Raw genomic sequence first — 25,300 nt, 5'->3', positions numbered from 1 at the left:
CCCACAACCGAAGGGTCTTGGGAGAGACCCGGCAGGGTAGACAGCTGTTCAATCTCCTCCGTCTCCAATGCAGCTATACCAAAGGCCCAACGGTACCCTTTTGGGTCCTTGAAATACCCCCTCCTGAGATAATCTATACCAAGGATGCACAGGGCCTCTGGGCCAGTCGCAATGGGGTGTTTATGCCACTCATTCCCGGTTAGACTCATTTCAGCTTCCAATACGGTTAGCTCTTGGGATCCCCCTGTCACACCAGAGATACAGATGGGTTCTGCCCCTTTATAACTAGATGGCATTAGGGTACATTGTGCACCAGTGTCCACTAGAGCCTTATATTCCTGTGGGTCTGATGTGCCAGGCCATCGAATCCACACTGTCCAGTAGACTCGGTTGTCCCTCTCCTCCACCTGGCTGGAGGCAGGGCCCCTCTAATCCTGGTTAGAATATCCGTTACTCACTTTCTGCACACGTAAATCAGAAGTCCCTTCAAGGGGATCAGAAATGAGATCAGCCCATCTACTGCGTCTGGGGGACTGCTCACGGGAAACTGGAGCAGCAGTTTTCCAAGAAGAGTTCTCTTTTCTGGTTGCTTTTTCTCGCAAATCCTGTACCCGTGCATCCAAGACTGAAGTGGGTTTTCCATCCCACTTCCTCATGTCCTCTCCATGGTCATGCAGGTAAAACCACAGGTTAGCTCATCGAGTGTACTTTCTCTCTCCTCTCTCTTGGGCAGAGGAACGCTTACTCCCAATAACTGCGATGCGGGCCTGTACAGGTGAGGAGGAGGACAGATCCACTTTGAATTGCTGGAACTCTCGGGACAACTCCTCTACAGCTGAGACACAGGCCCGTAGGGAGGAAGAGAGACTCCCTTCGTATTGCCGGAGTTGGACAGCCAATTCATCCACCGTTTGTCCATAGCCTTCCTTCCAGGACATTACTGCCAATGAGTTGGCATAGGTTGGTGGTGCACTTCGTAGAAACTTCCGCCACATGGGTTGTGTGCATTGGACTTCATCTGGATCTGTGGGTGACTGCGCATTTTCTGGATCATTGTAAATCACCTCCAGCACGGCTAATTCTCTCAGGTACTGGATACCTCTCTCCATGGTGGTCCACTTGCCTTGGTGACATGTAATTTCACCCCTGAAGGGGTATCTTTCCTTTACACCTAACAGAAGTCATCTCCAGAGGCTGAGGACTTGTGTTTTTCTCCCAATCGCCTTGTCGATGCCCTCTTCCCTAGACAGAGATCCCAACTGCTTGGCTTCCTTACCCTCTAATTCCACACTACTAGCCCCGCTATCCCAGCATCGGAGCAGCCAGGTAACAATGTGCTCACCTGGGTGGCGGCTAAAATCTTTTCGCATGTCACGCAACTCACTCATGGATAGAGATCGGGTAATTATTTCAGGTTCTGCCTCTACCTCCTGTTCTCGCGATGACCCTGGTTCATCTTCATCTCTCGCTAAGCGAACTGATTTCTTTGTGTGTTTCTTTTTCTGTACAGGGGCGACTGATACTGGCACAGGCTGGTTCTCTGGTTTAGCTGCAGTGTCTGTCACCGGGGTAGGGGTAGTCATGGTACCTGTTGTCGTGGTAGGGGCAGCCACGGTGCTTGTTGTCGGGGTAGGGGCAGCCACGGTGTCTGTTGTCAGGGTTTGGGTAGCCACGGTGCATGTTGTCCTGTTTTCCATCTTTTCCCCCTTTTCCCCCTGAGAGTGCTGCATAATATCAAGCAGTGTTTGGTAGATACTGGCCAGGGCCCAGCACAGTGAGGCGAGTTGTATGTCTTTGGAATAGCCACAGCATTTTTCTTTCAAATATTCTGTCACTTCATAAGGGTTCTGTAGTTGTTCGGGAGTGAACTTCCAAGTCACTGGCGGTGAGAAGTTCTCTAGATACTTGCCCATATGCTCCCACATGCCGTGCCACCCATGAGTATCCAGCTTTGGGGGAGATCTCTGAGTGGTACTCTTACAGAGCCTTTTTGTAGCCCTAAAGAAGACCTGAAACATATTCAGGAGGCATAGCACTAACAGCACACTGGCTTGCGCATCCCAAGGATATTCAAAATTCTCAAAAGCTGTTGTAATTAGTCGGAAGGAGAAAAGGGAGGTGAACGGACGGGGGGAGGTATCCCCCCCTTAATTTCCCCATGGATTGGGTGTAATTACCAATAAAATCCGACAGAAGGCGCCCAAAGTATGGAAATATTATCACTGCCTCATACAGATACCAGCTTAACCTCATGACCAGTGATGTGATCATTTCATAAGTCGACATTGCCCAGTACAGCAAAATGATAATCCCACTCTCCCAGAGATGAGATACGCAACTACAGGCAATACATAGAGCATATAAGAGCTTACAAAACGCCACCATGTAAACAAATGAAACAACATTGTGGCTAACATCTATATATCTAAGAAATGCGTTTGGCAAATTTGTTTCAACACGCTCTGGCCAGATCTGTCGTTATCTCAACCCTTCTGCCCCACGTTGGGCGCCAAAAAGGACTGTCGTGGTTTCAGCCCGGCCGGTACCAAAGGACCACGCAGCCGCTCGCTCACTCCTCCGCCCCCCTCCGGTGGGATGCGGAGGAGACGGAGGAGAGAAAAGAAAAAAAACCTGGAACCTCGAGGGTTGAGATAAAGGCAGTTTACTGGGACAAACACAAAGAGATTACAACAACAACAACGGCACTAATGAAAAAAAAAAAGTATACAAAAAGAGTGATGCACAGTGCAACTGCTCACCTCCCGGGACCCGACGCTCTGCCACTTCCCCCACCGAAAACAGAGACCACCCCCTGGCCCGCTCCCCATTTATATACTGGGCAGGATGTCCCATGGTATGGAATAGCTCCTGGGCTAGTTCAGGTCAGCTGCCCCGGCTATGCCCCCACCTCCCAGGTTCCTGTAAAAATTAACTCTATCCCAGCTGAACCCAGGACAACCACTAAAGCAACATGAAGTATTTGAAGAAGTGAGTCCCAGATCCCCTGGTTTTATTTCTACTGGTATTTCATATTCAAGGTCAGAGGGAGATAGAGGCTCCTTTTAGTTCTATTTTCTCAGCTGTTCATCCATTTCTGGTTCTCTGTAATGAGTTCCCCTTGCCTCTCTGGTTCCCTTCATTGCATCTTACAGACTGGCTCGTGCATCTTGACCTCATGCATCTTGTCAGAGCCCTCAGCTGTCACAAGTGCCTGAGGCTTCTGAGTCTTGAGGTTGTCCCATTTTCAATGACAGATTAAAGGTCCATTTAAAGGTTTGTTCAATGCTACCAGCAGTTATGACAGCAGATGCCATTTTGTCCTTGTGTGTCCTGTCACCATTTGTCTTTTGAAGAATTCCTGTTTGATCGATGCCCCAGGGCTGCGTTTGAGGGCATTGGCCCCAGCACTAGTAGTGCCCAGGATCCCCAGGATTACTTGTCACAACACCTGTGGCTGCTTGGATAAGGGCACTGGTACATTCCCACAGGACAGTTGATCAGTATAAGATAATTAGCTCTCATAGCTCCAAAGGAGGTAGCTTATTGCAAAAAAATGCTAAGCCATTTACTGCAGTAGGTCTCTGCTGACAAGGAGAAATCCACTGTATCCTTGGCTGAGATCCTATAATTCACAAGGCACTTCTATGTGACAAATCAGCCCCAGTGCTTGTGCCCTATGAGAGATTTTAGTCTGGATTAGGTACCAGTCTTGCGTTGAGAATTTCCTCTTGGAATGGACACATATCTAAGAGACACATGTCATACAATGGTCCAGACTTGCCAGCAGCTAGTCAGTGCATTAGATGCAGGAAGGGTAGCAACAATCAAAATTGTCAGAAATTCCTACACTTTTTTCAACTGGGAGAAGGCTTCAACCAAAGCATGCATGAAGAAATCCTTATTGCTTTGACCAGCAAAAAGTTTTTGGCACATCTGTCTGTTCTGGAGTGGGAAAACACATATCAATAGGCTGAAAGGTGCAAGTACTGCTCTCCCTTGCAGGAATCAGGTCTTCAGATAAAAGTTTTGTTCCTCTTAATCAGGAGACCTTGCAAGAGACCGTGAATCATAGAATCATTTAGGTTGGAAAGACCTTCAAGATCATTGAGTCCAACCATCAGCCATGCCCACTAAACCATGTTCTGAAGTGCCTTGTCTATGTGCTTTTTTGAATACCTCCAGGGATGGTGGCTCAACCACTTCCCTGGGCAGCCTGTTCCAATGTCTGACAACCCTTTCAGTAAAGAAATTTTTCCTAATATCCCATCTAAACTTCCCTTGCTGCAACTCGAGGCCGTTTCCTCTCGTCCTAAGGTATGGTGAAGGTATGGTGCACTGCCTTGGCTATATCTCTCCAACTAAATCAAATGTCTGGCACCTTTGTGTGACTCTCAGGCCTAATACCAATGTGTAGCATCTGTATCCATACTGTTCAAAAGTCATAACCTCCAAAAGAAGATGCTTGCCTCTATGCTGCCTGTTCAGGTGTACAAACTTGATTGTGCTGATTCCTAAATGGTGTCTGGAAGTTTTTTGGGCGTGTGCTGGGCTAAGACCACCAAGCACGAAGTAATATGAGGTGATCAAAGTCAAATGCCTGGGAACATTCCCTGGCACTGCTGAGTTTGCTAATACAGCCTCCGTGTCTCTGGATTTGGTTTCCTTGTTGTCAAACCATTCTATTATCCTTGTATCTCCTCAGACTAAGTTATTCCCCAGAAGACCTTTTCAGCAGAGATCAGGATAACACGGACTGTCGCTCTGGCCTCCAGTTCTTGGAGGACATTTCTTTGGGTGGTCATTCCCATAAGCAGTCATGGTTGCAGTGTGCCTCAAAAGAGCTTTTGGACTGACATATGCCTTGCTAATCCTCATCTGATACAAGCCTTTGAACATATGCATGCCATTGGAAGGTTTGCCTGAGCTTGTTCTGTCTGCTGATAATCTGGGTCCAGTGAGATGCAGCAGCTTGAAGCCTACCCCTCCTACTTGCCATCATTACCCTTGGGATAATGAATATTTTTTTTTAAATCAGTTGCTGGTCTTAGGAGAATCATTGCTACCATGGCTTTCCAATGACAGCCTTCATCCTCCCTGATACACCTTTCCCAGTCACCCGGAGGGGAATGTGTGGGGACTTCAAAGGACACAGGGCTGCTCTGTAGTCTGACACTAACTGTGGTTCCTCCAGATACACCATCCACACAGAGTCAGTGAGTCAGTGGTCTGTTTTTCTCTGAAAATCATTGTCCTACTCTTGTGATGGACACCCTTTGTTTTCTAGGTTGGCTGGTCCCTTTTGCCTTTGGCTGTGACAAGCAAAAAGGATTTATTAGTCAGGCAGTGCTTGTGACTTGCTGAAATGGGTTGCATTGTTGTCCCCAAGAGCTGTATTGAATACATTGCACTAATAAGTAACATTTTGAGGAGCATTTTGTTTCTAAAATACAGATAACATAATTCACCTAATGTAGTTTTTATTTTTAAATTACTACTTTTACGCTAGTCTCTGGAGGAAAATAAAGAAAAGGAGGTAGAGTCTGTGTTTCATATGCTAAGTTAAGGGGTAAGCCGCAGTGATCTGTAGTAATCTAATTCTTTTCATATATATGTGAACTCATGAGGAAATTGGAAATTTTTCAGGAGAGCCCAGCAGGCAAATAGTTCCCATTGTAGCACTCACATAAATGGAATTAAAAATAGGTGAAGTTGGAGGACACAGAACACTTGAAGTTCTGCCTTTTGAAATTGTAAAAGGGAAACAGGCTTTTTTGAATATCCAGCTCCTATGTCCTGTGCTGGCGAAGTAGGTGAACTGAAGCTTTGTTATAATCCAACTATGTTTTGGTATATGTCTAGGTTTCTCTCTAAATAGACCCCCCTATAAAGATAGAGGTATGCTTTGACAAGGAGTGTGCAAGAATTCCTGAAATGAAACTTGCTGGTTCCCCTTGTTCATGCTTGGTTTTCATTGCTTTTTAAGGGATGAAGAAGAGAAAAAAAAGTCTCACTCAGATGGTACAGATGAAAAGGATAATGGGAGCCAGACAAAGGCTGTCAGTCGAATTGGCAACTCAAATAACCCATTCCTGGACATCCCTCATGACCCTAATGCTGCTGTGTATAAAACTGGATTTCTGGCTCGGAAAATCCATGCAGATATGGATGGAAAGAAAAGTGAGTATCTTTCACTCTTAACATCTCATTTTCTTGTTACCTCTGCATAATGCCACTTATGATGAGCCCATGTGCTTCTCAAGGCAAATAGCACTGCTTCATTAGGGGAAATTGCAGCAATAACAAACAACGTAGCAATTGGATTACCACACTCTCACTATTAGGCCAGGATTTACAACATTCAGTCCCATTTGCAGCAGCTCTAATGCATAAGCATAATGAGTAATGTGACACAGCAAAACCATGTGAATCTTTTGTGCTAAAGGAAAATGAATCTCATGGTTTACAGAAGAGAAAACAATTTCAAGTGAATTACAGTAGCTGTTCCATAGTAGTTTGGTAATTCTCCTTTTGCTTATGTGACATGAGATTGTTTCAAATCTCCCCTCCGCTCTGAGTCTGTCTTTAAAGAAAAGCTGTTCTTTATCTCTTCTTGTAAGATGCCGTAACTGTTCCCTTCCCTACTTTCCTAGCCTTGGGTCACATACCCAATGAAGTTCAGCAGCTTTTGGTAACAGCCAGATTTATGACATGCAGTTCCTCCCTGCCCCTTTTTTTAAATAATCCTGCTGTGTCCTTTACTTAAATTATCCTCTTTCCTTCTTGTCCTACTTCCATTTGTGGTGCACTAATTATTGAAGGCCTCTGATTCGCGTGTGTGTGTTTTGTTGTTTGGATATCTTCATTTGTTTGTTTTCTATTGATCTCGGAAACAGCAGAGGCTACTCAGAGCATCTGTATTTTCCCCAGTCATTGTTGATGATCACCTACTCAAGGTTCACAATGTTGGGCTGAATCCTGAAGGCTGTCTGACTTTGTGATGGGTTTCCAGTAACTGCAACTCTCTCCTAGCTGGGCTAAGCATTTTGGTGTTTGCATGTTTTGCTAGTATATTTTAGAAAGTACAACTGGAGGTCAGTGTTTTCAAGCTGGTGGCTGACAGCTGGACAACTAAATCGAAACAGAGGTGTCAAAATCAAACTGACTTCATTCTTTGTGATGACTGGACGCACTGAATAGGTTCCTCTTTGTTAATTTTCTGTTTGTTTAACCTTAATAAGTGATTGTATCTAGTTGCCTTTATTAAATTATTTTTCTAATTATAAGTAATCAGAATTGCTCATTATTCAGCACACTGGATGCTGGCATTTGGGGGATAATTCTTTCATGAGTAAGGTAATTAGGGCTGTGTTTTCCTAAGTTCCTGTACATCTTAGAGGTCTGTCTCTCATTGTCATGCAGCTGTTGAAAATTACATTCTGACTTTCCAGGTTCAAATAAAATGAAACACAATTTTTAAAGTTAGTTAGACCTTTTCATATTTAATTTCCTAATGGAGTTATTGCAGAGCATAGATCAGCTTGTGTGGGATTGCTAATGAACTGACGTGCTAGCATGCTATAGGTATTTTCTCAGGAAAGGAGTGCTGTGGGCTAAAGCACTTAGGCAGTCTAGAGGAGAAGGATGTAACAGGGGGTGATGCCTGGAAGGTGAACCGAACAAATGCCAATTAGAAATAAGGCCCGTCATGTGAGATGAGAATGATTAACCTCTGGAGCAAGGGACTAATAATCTCTTCACCATCACTTGCTGTCTTCAGATCAGAATGGGATGCCTTTCTGAGGGTGATGCTTTAGTCATGCACGGGTTATTAATTTCAGTATAGAGGCAAGTAGGTGCTGGTCAGTAGTGCCTGCTTGGTGGAGAGTGAGCTTAGATGCAGACTTCTTGTCTCTGGCACTGTAACCATACAGCCTGTACCTTCTCTCCCTCTATTGCAGCTGAATTTCAAACTGGAGCCTTCATACTGAATCCCCTTTTTTTCTTTTTATTTTCTTTCTTTTTTTTTTTTTTTTTGTTTGTTTGTTTGTTTTTGTTTTTCCCCCACTTCTTGTTTATAGGCATTTGTGGGCTGGATATGTTGTCTCTGTTACATTCTCCAACCTCTAGCTGACTTCAGGTTTCTTGAGGTGCGGGTTTTGGTTTTTTTCCTTAGGGTTTTGTTTGGGTCCCCTTTCCTTTCTCTTCTTTGGCTTCCCCTGCAGCTGCAGGAAGAGAGGAAGGGACCAAGAAGCCATCTGACCACTCAGTGCCAACTCGGGTGTGCAGCAACGGCAAGGGGGAAGGATGCTCTTGAGAGGCACTGATTTCTGAGCAGTGTCCTGTTGGTCCTGAGCAGTGCCTGCCAGCCTGCTATGGCATGGAGAAAAGGTGTTTCCTTCTGAAAACTGGCACGCTGCAGAGCTCAGACCTAACTGTGTAGGGGCAGTGTCCACCTACCTGCAAGAGCACAAAGACTAGATCTCTCTGGCCTGCTTTCTGCATTGCTGCTGTTTCCTTCTGATCCAGTCCGGGGCTGTCATCAGGGTTGTTTTATTACTCTCTCACGCAGCAGGTATGTGCCGGCACTGTGCTGAGTTGCATTGTCCTTTGAAAAGGAGAGTACAAAGGAGGTTTAACACAGGACTAATGTAGCTCTCCTGCTGCCTAGATAAAGTGTAAAAATGGATCTGAGTTAAATGGGTTTTCATTTGTTTTCTTTGCAGCTCCCCGGGGAAAGCGAGGCTGGAAAACCTTTTATGCTGTGCTGAAGGGAACAGTCCTGTACTTACAGAAGGTATGGGAAATCACTGTCTTTTGGAAGCTAATTAATGAGGGATAAAGCTGCAGGCATCCTCTCTGCTCTCACAGCCCACCTTCAGGCTCCTTTCCTTCCAACACACAGTGCAGCTCCTCTCTCTGCCCGCCCCCCCCTGTTTACACACACACTCAGAAATGAATCCTTTCACTGACACCCTCCCCCGTTTTCACACTTTCAAGTAAGTTCCATTGTCCCCATCCACATGTGCACCCTATCAATTGCAGTTTTTCCCATTGCTGTCACTCACAGCTGAAAAAATAGCCAGCTTCACTAGCAAGGGCAGCTTCATCTCTGTTATCTTGCACGCATTCCTCTGGGCTGCTTTTAACGTTGCATTTTGTACGTATGACTTCCCCTCCTGTAAATGTGTCCTTCTTTCCCATCTTTTCATAGTATACTTTTCTGCAATGCCTGCAAGACCAGCTGCAAAACAATTGAACAGCAGCTTGGCCTTGGTAGGAATCTGCAGCTTCTGCTTCACAGCAAAATTGAAGGATAAAAGGATACTTTTTTTTTTTCCCCCAAAGCAAGATGAGACACTGGTTTCTAACAGACTTTGCTCTCTGACAGCAAGAAGTCTAAAAAAAAAAATGTCAGCTGAAACCCGTCAAGTCTTTTGGCACAAGCTTAAATATATTATAGTACAGTTTTAACTATACTCTTGTTACATGGAATGTAGCATATGAATAAGAACTGTCAAAATCAAATAAATGGTAGCAGCTAAGTAGATTGTTAAGGCTTTTTGTCCCCCAGCGTAGGTGAAATATTCATGAAATAGGTGGTTTTTACCCAGACTGCCCTATATTCTAGAATTACACTCTTTGGAAAGCCTTTTCACATTTCCACTGTGTTTTGCAACTATCAGGAGTGCAAGTTCAAGTGCATACTGCTGTTTCCTCCTTCCCTGTTATGGCCTTCCGAAGCTGTTGATTTCATTGGAGCCAATCTGGATAGTCTCTGAGAGAGTGTGAGTGGTTTGGATCAAATTCTTACAGCGTGAGGTTTACAAGGTGGATGCTCTGGGTGCAGTACCTTTTTAAAAGGGCTGAAATCCTGGAACAGACAAAACAGTCTGCAATCAGGATGGAAGATTTGGGCTGAAAGTTGGATGTGATGTGCTCAAAGCCAGTGAAAGAGACTAAAACCAAGTTTGCTGAATCTCAGCTGAGCCTTCCCTCTGGTCCTCTTGTTGGTGGCAGGTTCAGATTTTACTGAAGTGGCCTTCATGGCAGGCTTGTACTTGCCCTTTCCTGGGTGAAATGGAGTCACTTGCTTTGATTTCTGAAATAAGTCATCTTCAGTGTTCACCTGAAAAGACTGCATGGTTCCCTAAGAAGTAAGAAGGCTCTGGGTCCATAACACATTAATTAATTTCTTATTTGATGCTTGAGGGGGGATTAGTAAGCTTTTGAGGGGAAGAAATTGAGATGCTGTCTATTTTAGAGTCTTAATTAAATACTTTTGTGAGTATCACTGGCATACTAGTTTAAAATGCTTTCTGTTTGACAAAATGTAGATATGCTGATGTAGCATGCAAATTTTCTACAGAATGGTGCTCTCTCCACTCTCACTGTCCATTCTTTGGAGAGCAAGAGAGTAATTTCACATCTAGCTGACTGCATCTTTGCAGAATCAAGTGCATTGCTGGAGTTCTTCTTACTTGTTTGTTATTTGTGTGTCTTGCACTTGTCACAGCACTTGAATTCAGTGATTAGAGGGGGGTTACTCTGCAAAGACGCACTCTCCCACTTGGTCCTGAAGACACTTGCACTGAAGCCATCTTACTGTAGCACAGTGACAAGCAAGGCTTTTACTTTAGTGCCGTAAAAGGTTGACAGAGAGGCCTGATGGGAGTTGACTCATTCTCAGAGTGATGGGGTGACTGTGAGCCTCCCTGGGGTGCCTTTGGTCCCTGCTCAGCCACAGTGCCTCATGCTGCTGCTGTGAAACATCCTCTGGTTTCTCTTCAGCTCCAGAAAGTCCATCAGGGCTTTGCTTCAGCCCTGAAATAAACTTTGCTGTGTTAGGGATGCGGTATCATAGAAGTTGAAGATGCCAGGGTTTTAAAATACACAACTAGACCAAGCTGTTATTGTAAAAGTTGCTGAGCTGTTGTTTCCTTGTACAATATACCAGGAGACTGAAATTATCCTAATTTCAGAAAGTTCAGGAGCATTTTAAAGCAGCTTGATTTCTTTGTAGAAATGCATAGCTCTGGCAGTAGTCATGGGCAAAGGATTTCCTTGCCTCTGCTTTCTCTCCTGATTATGGAGTGCTATTGAGCAGGCTGCATTCACGTATGCATACACACATTTTCTCTCTTTCTCTCATTATCTGTATATTATTACCTGTGCAGATATATAGATATCTGTGATGGTGGTTTCATTGCACTGAGTGCTATTTAAGCAGGGGAGAGAGAAATCCCAGTGTTCTAGGTGCTGTATACACGCAAACACAGGTACAAACCTCTGCACTATTGCTTTCTGTGTTTATCTGTAACTCAGCTGTTCCCTCAAGACACTACTCTAATATAAATATTAACTGTTTGTAGCAGCTGTGATTCCCCCAGTGGGCAGTGTGATCCCAATTCTGCTGTCATTCTGTTTGCATACCAGTCCAGTTCTCCTTGTTTTGCTGTCAAAGTGCACATATGAGAGTAGTTTGTAAATGGTGGTCACTTGAGATTTACTGGGAAGTTTATTGGAGCAGTCTTGTCTCTGTGCCCATGTTTTTTGGTTGGTTTTTTTTTTCCCCATTGGAACTGTTCCAATGCTAATTCCTGTGCTGCATATTGCTTTATTTTTAAATGAGTGATTTAAGAGAGATAGTTTCTGAATTAGTGACCACAGAGGCCACCGGGGGGTCTCAGTGGAAGCGTTCACAATGAGCCAACTACACATGCCCGCACAGTATTATATAAAATGAGAGGTTTGACATGTTTGGGATGTTGGCCCTGTCTCTCAGCATCCTCAGGCCAAGGTTAATTTCCTGCCCTCTGTTCACAGCAAGAGGAAATTGCAAAGTAGGCACTTGACAGAATGTCTGTTCACTAGACTGACATGGGATGTGATGTGCGTACAGAAGAGAGGTTTATAAGGAGAGGACATAAGGCTGACCTTGCTTTCTTGCTAGAAATTGCTTCTGGGCAAGCAGTGCAGGACATGGACCTTCGTGTTTTGTTCCGACTCTTCTGTGGGGTTTGCAACACCTTTGCTCTTTGTGGCATTTTATTATCTTGCGGCCTTTCAGGTATTTTTATATAACTTTTCTCAAATGCCTTTCCTCTATTAAAATGTAAAAAAACCAAAGAGGGTCCAGAATGATATAAAGTGTTTTATGATGAGACTTCCTGAAAGAGAATTTTGCAGCCATCACATGCAACTGGGTGGAGATACCCACCTACAGTACATTGACTGATAAAAAGCCAAATGCCATTCTCTGGACTATCAAAAATGGATTTAGAAACATGCTGACTCCGGGTCAGCAGGATGTGGGAAAGTCATTCTCCAGGAGTCTGAGAAAGATGAATTCAGCATGTTGTTGCGCTGTGTACAGCACTCACATCAGCCTTCAGTTGATAGAGAGGTCACAGTTCCTTTCTGGCTCCTCATATATTTCTTGCCACTGTCTTGGTCTAACTTTAGTGAGCTGCCTTCCATTTCATCTCAATCACCGTGCTGACCCAGCATATCAGAGCACTTGCTGTCCTTGATGGCATGGGAGATACGGATGTTCCTGCTGTCTTACCATTCCCTGCCAGCTGAAAAGAGTTGGAGGCCTTAGAGGAGGAATTTTGACAGCACATTCATGTCCTTCCAGCTTTCTCTGAGGCTGGCCAACGACGTGGAGACATTTCCGGTATGCTGATCAGTGCCTTTGGGGAAGCTGGCAGAGCCCCAGCTGTCAAGGTAGATTGCAGCCATCTGAACCAGTGGGATTAGCAGGGATTATCGTGAATGCTCTCTGTCGGTAAGGAGGGGTTCTCAGCCAGGACTGCTTCTGAGACTGCCCAAATGTGGAGTTCTTCTGGAACAGGTTTAGACACCAGAGCGGGTTGTGGACGTTGGATGCATCTCACAGAGGTAGCTAGGAGGCAACAGGCAAGGCGATAGCTGACACTATATCTAGGTGGTAACCTGAGGAAAGCTAGAATATCATGTTTCTGAGGTCTCTCTAAATTCATTTCCTGGCCCTGAATTTTTCCCAGTCTTCCTGGACAGTGGAGCCTGTCATTTCCCCCCAAACTACCATAAAATAAATCAGCTTTTGAACCCGTGAAGGGAGGGACTTGACCTGGGGGCTTGCTTCCTTCATCTTCAAGATGGGGCTGGGCCAGACGTTGGACAGCCTCCTCCAGTTTTTGTCCTTCAGCTAGGGACTTTCTTAGATCTTCCCTGAGGAAGGTTTAGCGAGCGCCTTTAGTGGGAGTAGCCAAAGTCCATCATGATATGGAGATCCCTCCAAAGCTTGCTGGGACTCAAGCTATGAGAGAGGAAGGACACGGCTTCACTCACCACTAGACTTTGAAAACTCCTTATGTCACAAATGTTTAGGTTGAAGGCTACCCTTTGGTCACCTGTGCAGCAGTGCTCTGCCTTTCTGCTAGGCCTGCTAGATCTGTGGTGGATTATGCGCTTGTCTGGCACCAAGTGGAGGTAGTGCTGTGACAGTATTGCTGGTTAGCTGCATCTTGAGCTGGTTAGCTGTGTCTTGTTAGCAAGTTCTGGGCCTGCACTGGCTGCACATCTGTGAGGAAGGATGAGGTGTGGCAGAGAAGCAGGACACTTTGTCCTCCCTGCTGGGAGGTGGTCACCACAGCTGGTGACTCCCCATCCCTTGAAACTAATTCTGGAGAGCGCCAACCAAACCCAGCCTGGCCGAGGGCACAGATGCCTTCGGCAGTAGTGTAGTTGCTTCTGGCTGCAACCCTGGCGTGTGTGCTGCCAGATAAGCCCTATAAACCAATTCATGCATGCTAACCAGCTCTTCTCCGGGGTGGGTGCCTCTCTAGGTGTTTAAGCTAGTGCTGTCCCTGCACATGCTCTGCATCCTGCACTCTGTTGCCTGCTAAACCCCATCTTGTGTTCAAGTGGAGAGATCAATAGTTATCATGCCTGCAGGGAATTATTCCTCTGTTTTGCAGCTGTCACACCCCTTCCCTTGGTGGGTGTTTCACATGAGACTGATTTCTGTGATGTACTAAGGGGGAGAAATGGAGTCAATTGCAGACTCCTTTGGCCTCTCTTTCAGAAACTGCGTACGCAGCATTGCTGGCAAGTGACTTTTCCTTGAAAAAGCTCCTGGCTTTCCTGAGCTATTTATAGTCAGGTGGGCTTTAAATTGAACTTGTGGCTACACCGCGATTGTGTCCTCATCCAGCTTCTATCACTCAGGAGATCAAAGACTGCTCCTAGGCTGACACTTGCAACACAGAGGAGTTTGACTCCCTTCTTTTGTCATTTGGTGTTAGGACTGGTACTGTTGTGTCAAAAACCTGGACGGTGCTGTGCTTGCCATTTGCAGATGCTGAGCAGAGAGATTTGAAGGAGGTTGCTATATTTGCTCTGTGGAGACTGATAAGAAGGCTTCTCTAATGTGTGAGGGCCTACCTAGGAGGACATACAAAGGTAGTTGTTTGAGAAAAATAAAAATGGAGCAGTGGAGGCTGAGAACCCAAGCAGGAACCAGTGGAGGTGGGGAGCTAGCCATGAAGGATTCCTGAAATGAAGACAAATAGTCCACAGTTGTTGTGATAGCCAAATACTCCCCGTTTACCCTGTTTCCTGTCAAGCAGGTAGTTGAACTACTTCTCTCCCTTGCAAAGAGATCAGAAAAGAGAAAGAAAGAGAAAGGAAAAGATGTTAAAGGTGGCGGAAACCACATGTGCTCAAGTCAGGTTGTATGCAGTTCATATACTTTAATACTATCCATGACTATGGAACAAGGTTTTTCCCTAGGGTGATGTCGTGTTTTAACCGCAGCCAGCAACTAAGCACCACGCAGCTGCTCGCTCACTCACCCCCACCCCCAGTGGGGTGGGGGAAAAAATCAGGAAGCGTAGTAAAACTCGTGGGTTGAGATAAGAATGGTTTAGTAGAACAGAAAAGAAGAAACGAATAATGATAACACTAATAAAATGACAACAGCAATAATAAAAGGATTGGAATGTACAAATGCTGCGCAGTGCAATTGCTCACCACCCGCTGATCAACACCCAGCTAGTCCCCCAGTGGCGATTCCCTGCCCCACTCCCCCCAGTTGCTATACTCGATGTGGCATCCCATGGTATGGAATACCCTGTTGGCCAGTTTGGGTCAGCTGCCCTGGCTGTGTCCTGTGCCAACTTCTTGTGCCCCTCCAGCTTTCTCACTGGCTGGGCATGAGAAGGTGATTTAGTCTAAACACTACTTAGCAACAACTGAAAACATCAGCGTTATCAACATTCTTCGCATACTGAACTCAAAACATAGCACTGTACCAGCTACTAGGAAGACAGTTAACTCTATCCCAGCTGAAACCAGGACAGTTAAGGAAGAAGGAGTAGCACATGGAGAAATTGGATGCCGTTTTTCTTGTTAACTCCTGCAGGATGAATACAAGCCAGAAAAGGCTTTGTCAGAGGAAGATCTGAAGAATGCCGTTAGTGTGCATCATGCGCTGGCATCCAAGGCAACAGACTATGAGAAGAAACCCAATGTCCTCAAGCTTAAAACAGCAGATTGGAGGGTCCTGCTTTTCCAAGCCCAGTAAGTGCTCTTTTCTGATTTGTGCCAATTGCTGAAGGAGGGGTAAATTCATGCCCAGACAGGTTAAAGCAGAGGCTTAAGAGTTTCAATCTGTTTATTTGATCAGAAATAAGATTAAGTAGTGATTTGATTAGAGTACACAAAGTAGTTCATGAGAAAGAAACACCAGGTTTTAAGAGGCTTTTTAATCTAGCTGAGAAACACATAACAAGATGCAGCAGCTGGAAGCTGAAGATGCAGGAAATTCAATTTGGAAACAAGGCACAAACTTTTAACAGTCAGAGTGATTAATCATTGAAACAAATGACCAAAGGCAGTCTTGGATTGTCTGTCTCCTGATGTCATCAGGTCCTAGGCAGATGTCTTTCTAGAAGATAACGCTTTGGTCAGAAACAAAGTTACTATTTAATACAAGAATAATTTGATTAAGTTCTTCAGGCTGTGATATCCAGACAGAATAGATGACCTGCCTTTTGCTTCTGACATTAAAAACCTGTGCATCAGTCTTGTGTGTGAGCCTTTTTCTACTGAGATCCACGTAGAAACCTCCTAGAGATCTGTGGTGTCCAGCACAGCTGAGACCTTAGGACATAGGTCTGAATCAGGGCATTGGTTGGCTCTGTTGCCTGTGTCATTTGAATTGGATTAGGAAAAGATGCATGCTAGGGTGAGTTACGGACCTAATCATGAGCCAGCCAGCCTGTGACTGAGACACCTGACACTAATCACTTGCAAAGGTAGACCAGAAGACTGAGCAGACTCTTAAGACTTGTCCAGTTCTCGTTATTCTTGCTTTTTAAAATGCCATTGAAGGGGTGGAAAAGAGGTAGAGGAGGCTGAGTCAGCAGGTGCTTAATACGTGTTTCTTCCCCAGGAGCCAAGAAGAAATGCAGGCTTGGATCAATAAGATTAACTGTGTGGCTGCTGTCTTCTCTGCACCGCCATTTCCAGCGGCAATTGGCTCTCAGAAGAAGTTCAGTCGCCCGCTCCTGCCAGCCACCACAACGAAGCTATCTCAGGTGAGCTGTTTATTTATATAGAGGATAAGTGATGGCGATTTCTCTGGCTGGCTGGAAAGTGGACAGGTGGTCCTTGGCATTGTTTTGTGGCTGTCGCCACGAGCATTCCTAGAAGAAGAAGGCTTGCACAGTAAATCTCTGCTCATTTCCTGATGCAAGATTTGAAGTGGGGGGGAGAAGGAGCGGACTTGAATATAATTAATTGGTTTATATTTTTGAAGAAAAGAAATAATCACCAGTGTTCCTAGTACCACATACAGAATTTTCATCCCATGGTTATGTCTCTGCAGAGGATACTTCAAATACTGATTGGTGTTTTTTTTAATTTGAGTGTTTATTGCTACTCATTTAAGATGAAATTGACATACTCCTGGTCTTTGGCCGATTGGGGTGCTAAAAGGCGAAAGCTGATACATCAATTATATTTCTCCCACAATACTTTTCCAGACTTCAACCCTTATGAGCTCAGGGATTTCCTGTTTAATGTATATTTATAAATTGTCTCTTAACATGAATGTCTTTGGTCTCCCCTTGTGATCACATAAGCTTTTAGCTTCCACAACATCCTGTGGCAGGGAGTTTCACAGCTCTATTACTTCTTGCACGAAAAACCATATGCTTCTGCTTGTTTCAGACTGGCTGTGTCTGATGCTTGTGCCCATAGCTCTGTTTACTCTGGGAGCTGTGATGCATGCCTGCAATTCCTCCTGCACTGGCAGGAACACAACATTGATTGCGTTGATCAGGTTGACGGAGTGGCAGAGGTGATAGATCCCAATGCTGGGTGTATACTTTATGAGTAACCTCCTGTAGATTTTGAAGTCATCTGCCCATGCTGGATGGCTTCTTAAATGTATTTTTTGGCCATCTTCATAGCTTAGCAACACTCCTTAGAAACCAGTATCTCATAATCTGCATTTCTCTAAGGGGGTGGTGTTTTTATGTCACCCCTGTTACTTCGCTCCCCATCCAGTAGCCTTTCTTCTTACAGCGTGGTGACTGACTTCCCATCTTCTATTCTAGGTTAAAGTTTAAAACATGTCTCATACAGAATAATATTAACTTGTCTCATCCTTGTGGTTTTACCTTTTACTCATGCATACCTTTTTTAAAATACTGTATGGGGCTTCAATAATTTACCCCCAGTCAACAAAAAAAGCTTTTTTACTCATCGTTGTTCCATGTGATTGTTCCATGTAGCATGTTGTTTCCTGGCCTCACTGTTTCCTTTTAATCTGGAAAGGAAAAAAATAGAACACAGCCCTGTGGTTTGTGCCTGAAAGAAGGGGAGACACGAAAAGTGGAATAAGATAAGCTGTTTTAGCTAAAGGCAGAAGAATGTTAAGTGTTCAAAGCAGATAAATTCAAAGGCAAGCAGAAACATGTCTGCTTTTATCTGTCAGTGTGGAAAAGCTGCCAGCAGGCTGCTTCTCATTTGGCAGACAAAAAAATATGACTTGTCAAATCCCTGCGGTTGCTGTTTAGGATTCTGTGGGCTGAATCATGATGGACAGTACTTCTTCAAAGGGCCTGTTCCTGGTCAGGCAGAAGTCAGGATGCAGTGAGAACCTAACACAGGTGAGGGAAGGAGGTTGGACATGACAGGTTGTGCAAGATCATTGCACCAAGTTTGCTTTCAAAAGCAGATCAGTGTCTGATCTTGGTTAGCCCAACCAAAGAGGGATGTGACAAAGCTATATATAAAGGAACAACCAGTCTAGAAATGATCTGCTAGGGTTTTTTTTTTCTTTTTTTTTCTGAAAATGTGCATGCACACACAAAAGCTCCAAAGGGCTGCTGCCCTGGAAATTACAAGTGCCAAATTAATAGCTGCTCAAAGACCTGCTGTTATCAGGCTGTAGAACTCACTGCAACAGGATGTCACTGGGACCAGAGATTCAGCACTATGTAAAGAGTGATTGGGCACTAATAGAGAGAGCAGGCAGATCCAGGGTAGTTACTAACAGCAACAAGAATTTTTGGCAGCCAATAGCGAGTGGTTCAAGCCCTACCATGTATAGGCGGAGGCAAATTATCCCACATGTTTCTTTCTTTGGTTCTCTTGCAAAAAAGTTGAAACGCAAGATGAGCTGGAGCTCAACTATGATCCTCTGTACAAGTTTTCCCCCTTTCTGCTCTCTTCTGCAGCTCCAGCTCAGTGAGCTGGGAGGCTCCGTCCCTGGTGTGAGTCACAGTGCAGTGCAGGCAAGTCCAAGCTAGGCTTGAAGCTGCAAGCTGTGCAGCCACACCACTGGGGGATGACTACTGGCAACTATCCCCTCCTCTGAGGCTAGGTACATACACTGGAGCTGAGCTGGGTACTACCTGCTGTTACGACTCTGGCTAAGTCACTGAGATCTGCATGTTCATGTCTATATTTTGGACTTAACTAATTCAAACATAATTTCAGATCCAAGCCTAGAAATGGCCAGAAGGCCATGCTGCAGGAGCTGGAAACCTTCTGAGCTGAGGGAAGGTTAGCTGACAGATGGACTGGAGGAAGTGAGTGGGCCTGGGATTATGATAAAGGAAATTGCTTAGAAAGGGAGAGTAGCAGCTCCTCACTTTATCCAACTGCACAGTGGGATAAAAGCTGGTAGCAGCTTAGCAAAACGAGATACCTTTGGGGGATTGGACAGCCCTTCCTCTTCTGGATGCATTGTATTGTTCTGAACAAATGGAAACCACAGACCAGAGAGCGTTTGATAGTGCAGAAATGGAAGGAAAGGCCCTGACTCTGTGTCCTTTCTGTCCTAGAACATTGCGAAGACCTGAGGCAGGGTCTTCGCCTGTCTCATTCTGCCCTTGGTCTGACTACATACACAACAGCCTTAATTAGTTTGCTAAAAAATGTATTAGAGCAGAAGTGTCATGTTGTCAGTAAAGTAAAGCTCTGCAGCAAGCTGCTTCTGTTGCTCTCAGCAGGGTGAGGGATGACAGGTTTGCTATCCTTCCCAGTGGCATCTGCAAGCCGCTGAGTTTTTCTGCAAACTTAGCCGCTTTTCTTGGGTGCCTTTGAGAGCGCTGTTGGGGACAGAGCTCTGGGATAACAGACCTTATCAATCTAATTAAAACTAGAAAAGGAAAGAAGGAGAGAAAGAAAAAGAAACTACTTGGTGTTACTGTACAGACATCTCTCTATTTTCCTTTGCTTATCGAATATTTTAGATAAATAATTCAGTCGCTTAAGTGCCTAATGTATTTCTGAAGGATGAACAGCTGAAGTCCCATGAAGCTAAGTTGAAGCAGATCTCCACTGAGCTTGCCGAGCATCGTTCCTATCCTCCTGACAAGAAGCTCAAAGGCAAGGAAGTAGACGATTACAAACTGAAGGACCACTATCTGGAGTTTGAGGTATGTATGGGAAACTTTATTACTTTTACTTTACTGCAAATGGAGCACCTGGTCTTATACTTGGGGTACAGTCCTAAAGTTCTACATTTTTCACCTTACTTCACCAAGGAGTATGTTCTTGTTAGACAGGTCTGTCACAGCAATCCCAGAAGCTGGGATGTGGCTCCTCTTTCTGATAAGGATTTCCTCTAACCTTATCCATGAATTTAGCTCCTCATCTGTAAAATGGAGGGTAAAAATGTGACCCTCTGTCCTTGCCTGATATATCTATTTGAAGAGATGGTAAGGTCTTCAAGGCAGGAGCTGTCTCGTATTGTAATACTATGTGTTGCCTAGTGTGTTGGCACCTCAATCTTTACGGAATGACTGCATTCTGCAGTAATGCAGATCATGATAATTGTCTTCCATTGTATGTTCTGAAAGAATTGCCCTTCTAAAATTGTTGTCATAGGCATGCCTCATCAGAGCCATCTGTGTATCTGTGTTGTGTACCAGTGAGCTGGATGTCCGTACAAGCAGGAAAAGGGTAGAATTAAAGATCACAGGATTGAGTGATGCAACTTAGGCAGCTGTGTTAGGAGATTGTTCTGAGTATCTGACAGCATGTTTTATCGATCATGGTGTCTGCCATATTTGTAGGGCTATGTGGGAGGGGATTGGCAACGCAGCAGGTGCCTGGTGTTTTTCATGCCTGCACCTTTGAGCTTTTTCCCCCAGAACTGTGAGTCAATGTTGCCTTGGCTTTGAAAGGATCCTACTCTAGATAGCCACTGCCTGGCAAGGAAAATCCATAGTCTGTAGAAGAGAAAGAGCAGATAAGACAAAAGCCGGAGAGGCCACAAGAAGAGATGCTGTAGCCAACGCAAGCCTCCACAACTGTAAGCCCCCCACCATGTGTTATATGAATTTCTTTTGGAGGAGCTCTTTTTACTCCTGGGCTTGACTGGTTGTGTACTTTTGCTTCTGCAGAAGGTTGTAACTGCTGTGTTGGCTTTAACTTTGCTGTAGCTTTGGGCTGCATTGCATATGGTGAGCTTGAGATGCCTTGCATAGATGTTTTGATACTGTTTTGTACAGGCAACACAGTTGGCCAGTTTTTTCTTCCACATCCCACATACCTGAAATGATCTGACCAACAATCAAATGAGGAAGTGGTGGACAGGGCTGGCAAGCAAAGGGTACACAATAACGTGAACAGGAGAGACTACATGATCAATGAAACAGGGCTAAAGTGAGGTAATGGGATAGCTTACATGACTGGAGTGCTGTCATGAGTGGATACAGGCTTTTTAGAAAGGACAGACAGGGATGGCAAGGAGGGGGAGTCACCCTTTATGTGAGTGAGTAGCAGGTACATATGAAACTTTGTCTAAGGAAGGGTGATGAGCCAGCTGAGGGCTTGTGGGTCAGGATTAGCGGGCACACCAAGATGGGTATTGTTGTGGTGGCTGTCTGCTAGGCCTTTTTCAAAAAACTGGAAGAAACCTTGTGTTTGCAGGCCCTGGTCCTCATGGGGGAACTTCAGCCACCCCTATATCTGCTGGAGGGACAACACAGCAGGGCACAAGCAATCCAGCATATTCTGGAGTGCATTGACAACAACTTCCTCACACAGGCGACTGAGGAGCAGACAAGGAGAGGCACTTTTCCTGGACCTCTCACTTAGAAACTAGGAAGAACTGGTTGGGGATATGAAGGTCAGGGTCAACCATGACAACAGTGATGATGAGATGTTGGACTTCATAATCCTGAAAGGCAGGGTCAAAGTAAAAAGTAGGATCACAACCCTAGACTTCAGGAGAGCTGACTTTTGCCTGTTCAGGGAACTGCTTGGAAGAATCCCATTAGATATGGCCTTGGGGGAAGAGGGCTTTGGGAGAGTTGGTCACTTTTAAAGGATCACCTCCTTTAAGCTCAGAAATGGCTCACCCTGACAAGCAAGAAACCAAGCAAAGATGGCTGAAGGCCTTGATGGATGAACAAGTTGCTCCTGGCAAAACTCCACCATAAAAAGGAAGTGTGCAGGAGGTAAAAGCAGTGGCAGGTGACACAGGAGGAATAGAGATACTGTCCAAGCATGTAGGATTGCATTTAGGAAAGCCAAAGCCCATGTGGAGTTGAATCTGGCAAAAGGTGTGAAGGGCAAGAAGAAAGGTTTCTACAGGTATGTTAACAGCAGGACAGCTAGGGAGAATATGGGCCCTAGGTGGGGCCCATAATGGGGCAGGGGACCTGGTTACAAAGAACAGGGAAAGGCCAGGGTGCTCAGTGTCTTCTTTGTCTGGGTCTCTGCTGGTAAGACAAGCCTTCAGCAGTCACAAATACATAAGCCCAGTGGGAAAATCTGGAGCAAGGAAGACTTACCCTTGGTGAAGGATGATAAAGTTAGGGAATACCTAAACTGGTCATACACAAGTCTGCAGGATCTGATGGGATGCACCCATGAGTGCTGAGGGAGCTGGATGATGTCAATGCAAGGTCACTCTCACCTTTGAAAGGTCATGGTGGTCAGGGGAGGTCCCTGAGGACTGGTGGAAAGCAAACATCATTCCTATCTTCAAGAAAGGCAAGGAGGAAGGTCCAGAGAACTACAGGCTGGTCAGTTGCTTCTCTGTCCGTGGGAAGGTGATGACCAAATTCTCCTGGAAATCACTTCCAAACACTTTAAGACAAGGTGATAGTGAGTACTCAACATGGCTTTATGAAGAGGAAATCATGCCTGACCAACATGAGCCTTTTACAATGAGACATCTGGTGTGATGGATGAGGGGAGACCAGTGGATGTTGTTTGTTCTTGACTTTAACAAGAATTTTGACATTGTCTCCTCTAACATCCTTGTAGGAAAGCTGATAAAGTGGGGTGGACTAGGAAATGGACAGTAAGGTGGTTTGGAAACTGGCTAAACAATCAAGATCAGAGAGTTTTGATCAATGGCACACTGTTGGTTTTGAACACAGCACTTGCATGTGCAGAGCAAGCCACACACTTTCACGCTGTAAGGGGTCTTGTGCAACTTGGGAGAGCAAAGAGTTTCTTGGCTTTGGGTCCTTGACACAAAGGTTATTTTCTATCACTTCTAGAAGCGTGGTGAGTTAGGATGAAATGTAGGCTGGAGTGTTAGATGATTTTAGAAAGATTGATGGAGGAGGAGATCATTGTGGGTTTTTTCTGTTTTCTGTCAATTTTATCATGGTGGTCTTTAGAGAAATACTCCTTAACTACCTTAGTACAAAGCAGAACCAGTACAGCCCAGGAAACAAAAAATGCCTTCTTCCCTAGTGAGAGCCTTGAACAGCAATCAAACCGTGCAGTTCAGGTATGTGATCAGCACTGCAGGAATGCCTGTCTAGGCAGAAAAGCAGTGGCACCAACTTCAGTTGCGTGTGAAAGCTGGTGATTCAAGGTGCTGCTGTGCAATGCTGTGTTACCTTCACACTTATTTTGCAGGCCATGTTGGCAGTAAAAAAAAAAAAAAAAAAAAAGGTGAGCTATATGAAAATCCTGAATGGAAACTTTCCTCTGGTTTTGGAGTTTCCTCACCTTCCCTTCAGAACAAAGTCTGGTCAGGGTCAGGCAGGAGCTGGTGACAGACTTTGCTGCATGGGGTCAAAGCAAAAGGGCAAGAGGCAGGCAGTCTTTTGTACTTGGCTCTTTCAGGCTGAGACTGCAGACCAGACCTAGCATCTGTGTACAAAGGGCCATACTGATACATCTCCAGAAGCACACCAAAAGGGCCTGCAAGTCCCAATGGAAGCAGCGTAGTCCCATTAGGAGCAAAGAAGCCAGATTCCTTTTCTGTAGGCCCTTGCAATTCCTTTTTGTTCACCCACCGGCATTCCTTTCATTCTTGTTCCTGATGAAAGACAAGCAAGATGGTGTTTCCTGCTGAGGGGAGGTGAACCAGGAGATGCCTGGTCCTTGTTCAAGGATGCAGCCAGGAGTGTTTCTTCTTGCTGGTATCTTTGCTTGTAGACACTAAAGAAGGAACATTTCTCTTTGCTTGCTGTCTGAGGAAGTACAGCTCCAGATGATTGGTTGCTCATTGCAGCAAATTTACGGTTTGAGACACATCTTTTGAGTGCTGTCAGGTGAGAAGTGAAGCCAGAAATTTGATGGGTGGCTACCTCATCTTCGCCTTATTATGTGCATTCAGTCTTCAGAGATAATGTTGCAGAAGCTTTTGCATGGTTTTAACTTTTGTGGTTTTACTTTCTTGACAGAATTTTCCAGATTAATTTCTTTTAAGGAAAAATTACCACCAGCTTTAATACCTACCTTTAAATGTCAGATCACTGAAAGAGCAAGTTTGTTGCAACTGAAATCAAAATAGAAACTTCCAACGGCATTGCTTAATTGCAATAGGAATCATGGGCCCACAAATCCAGGGCAAAATGGCCATTGGCAGACATGCAGCGCAGAAGCTGGTCCTGGATATCCATTCTGATTGCTGCGTCTTGTGACTCTGGTGGGGTTTACTGGACCAACAAAACACCAAAGTCTGTATGGCAGTGAAGGCCCTCTCTCCCATCATGAATATTGTGCTGATCCCAGGCTTAGAGCACTGGCTTGCCTCCTTTTTTGCAGAAGTGTCCCGTTCATTGTGTGATGAGTCTTTCATCAGTCTGGTGCATCATCAGAGTTCTGCTTGCTGTTTCTCCATTTCCTTTTTTTATTGAACAACACATCTTACCTGCTTCATGTGTTTGTCTCTCACATTGTGGAGCTGGAGCTCCAGGTATGGAATTGATAAGAATGCTTTTTTGTTTAATTTTTAGGTGGATTCTTTTATGATCCTCCTCTATGAGGTTTTGTTTATTCAAAGGACTCTTTGGAAACCCAGTCACGTTCTCTCCTTTTTTTTTCCTTTATATTCTACACTTCAAAACAGTTACCCAGCTTTTTTTACTTCCTGGCCTTGAAGTGTTGTTACCAGAACTTTATTATTGTATTATAAATTGGAAGAACTTTTCTTAAACATCTTTTCCTCTGTCAGGAACATAATAGTTTGGCAGCTGTTTTGCCACTTGGAAATACAAATTAACAATCAGTGCAGATGTTTAAGTCCTCCTTCCCTGGCTCCCAGCTGACTGAGATCACTTTAATTACAAAGCTTGCACCATGTCTTTAGTGGATATGTCAGAGGCAGATTATTAAACAAATCCCAGGAGGTGGGTTGCTCTGTTCTCAGGTTCTCCTGCCCCAGCTTCTGGTTTTGAGGGCCTGCAGGGATCTTCTGTTACCTGTACCCTCATTTTGCTGGTTGCTGAGATGTTCTGTGCAGAAAGACATACTTGTGGCACACAGAGTGAAATCTTCCTGTTGGAGAGGGAAAGCTCTGCTCCAGGCATGGGCCATAGTAAAG

At 44.8% G+C, this 25,300-nt stretch overlaps 1 protein-coding gene across 2 annotated transcripts in view; it reads left to right on the top strand.

Moving 5' to 3' along the window:
* The window catches only part of PSD3 (pleckstrin and Sec7 domain containing 3), a 120,588-nt gene that overhangs the window by 84,774 nt on the left and 10,514 nt on the right, over positions 1–25,300 (top strand). For both annotated transcript variants that reach the window (XM_049795262.1, XM_049795264.1), the window contains 5 exons: positions 5,984–6,177; positions 8,724–8,794; positions 15,407–15,564; positions 16,439–16,583; positions 19,794–19,937. In XM_049795262.1, the coding sequence (XP_049651219.1) occupies positions 5,984–6,177; positions 8,724–8,794; positions 15,407–15,564; positions 16,439–16,583; positions 19,794–19,937 (712 nt within the window). The remainder of the gene's footprint in view (positions 1–5,983; positions 6,178–8,723; positions 8,795–15,406; positions 15,565–16,438; positions 16,584–19,793; positions 19,938–25,300) is intronic.

This window comes from Accipiter gentilis, chromosome Z (genome assembly GCF_929443795.1).
Source record: "Accipiter gentilis chromosome Z, bAccGen1.1, whole genome shotgun sequence".
Taxonomy (NCBI): Eukaryota; Metazoa; Chordata; class Aves; order Accipitriformes; family Accipitridae; genus Astur; species Astur gentilis.
This window is presented reverse-complemented; position numbering and strand designations above follow the sequence as displayed.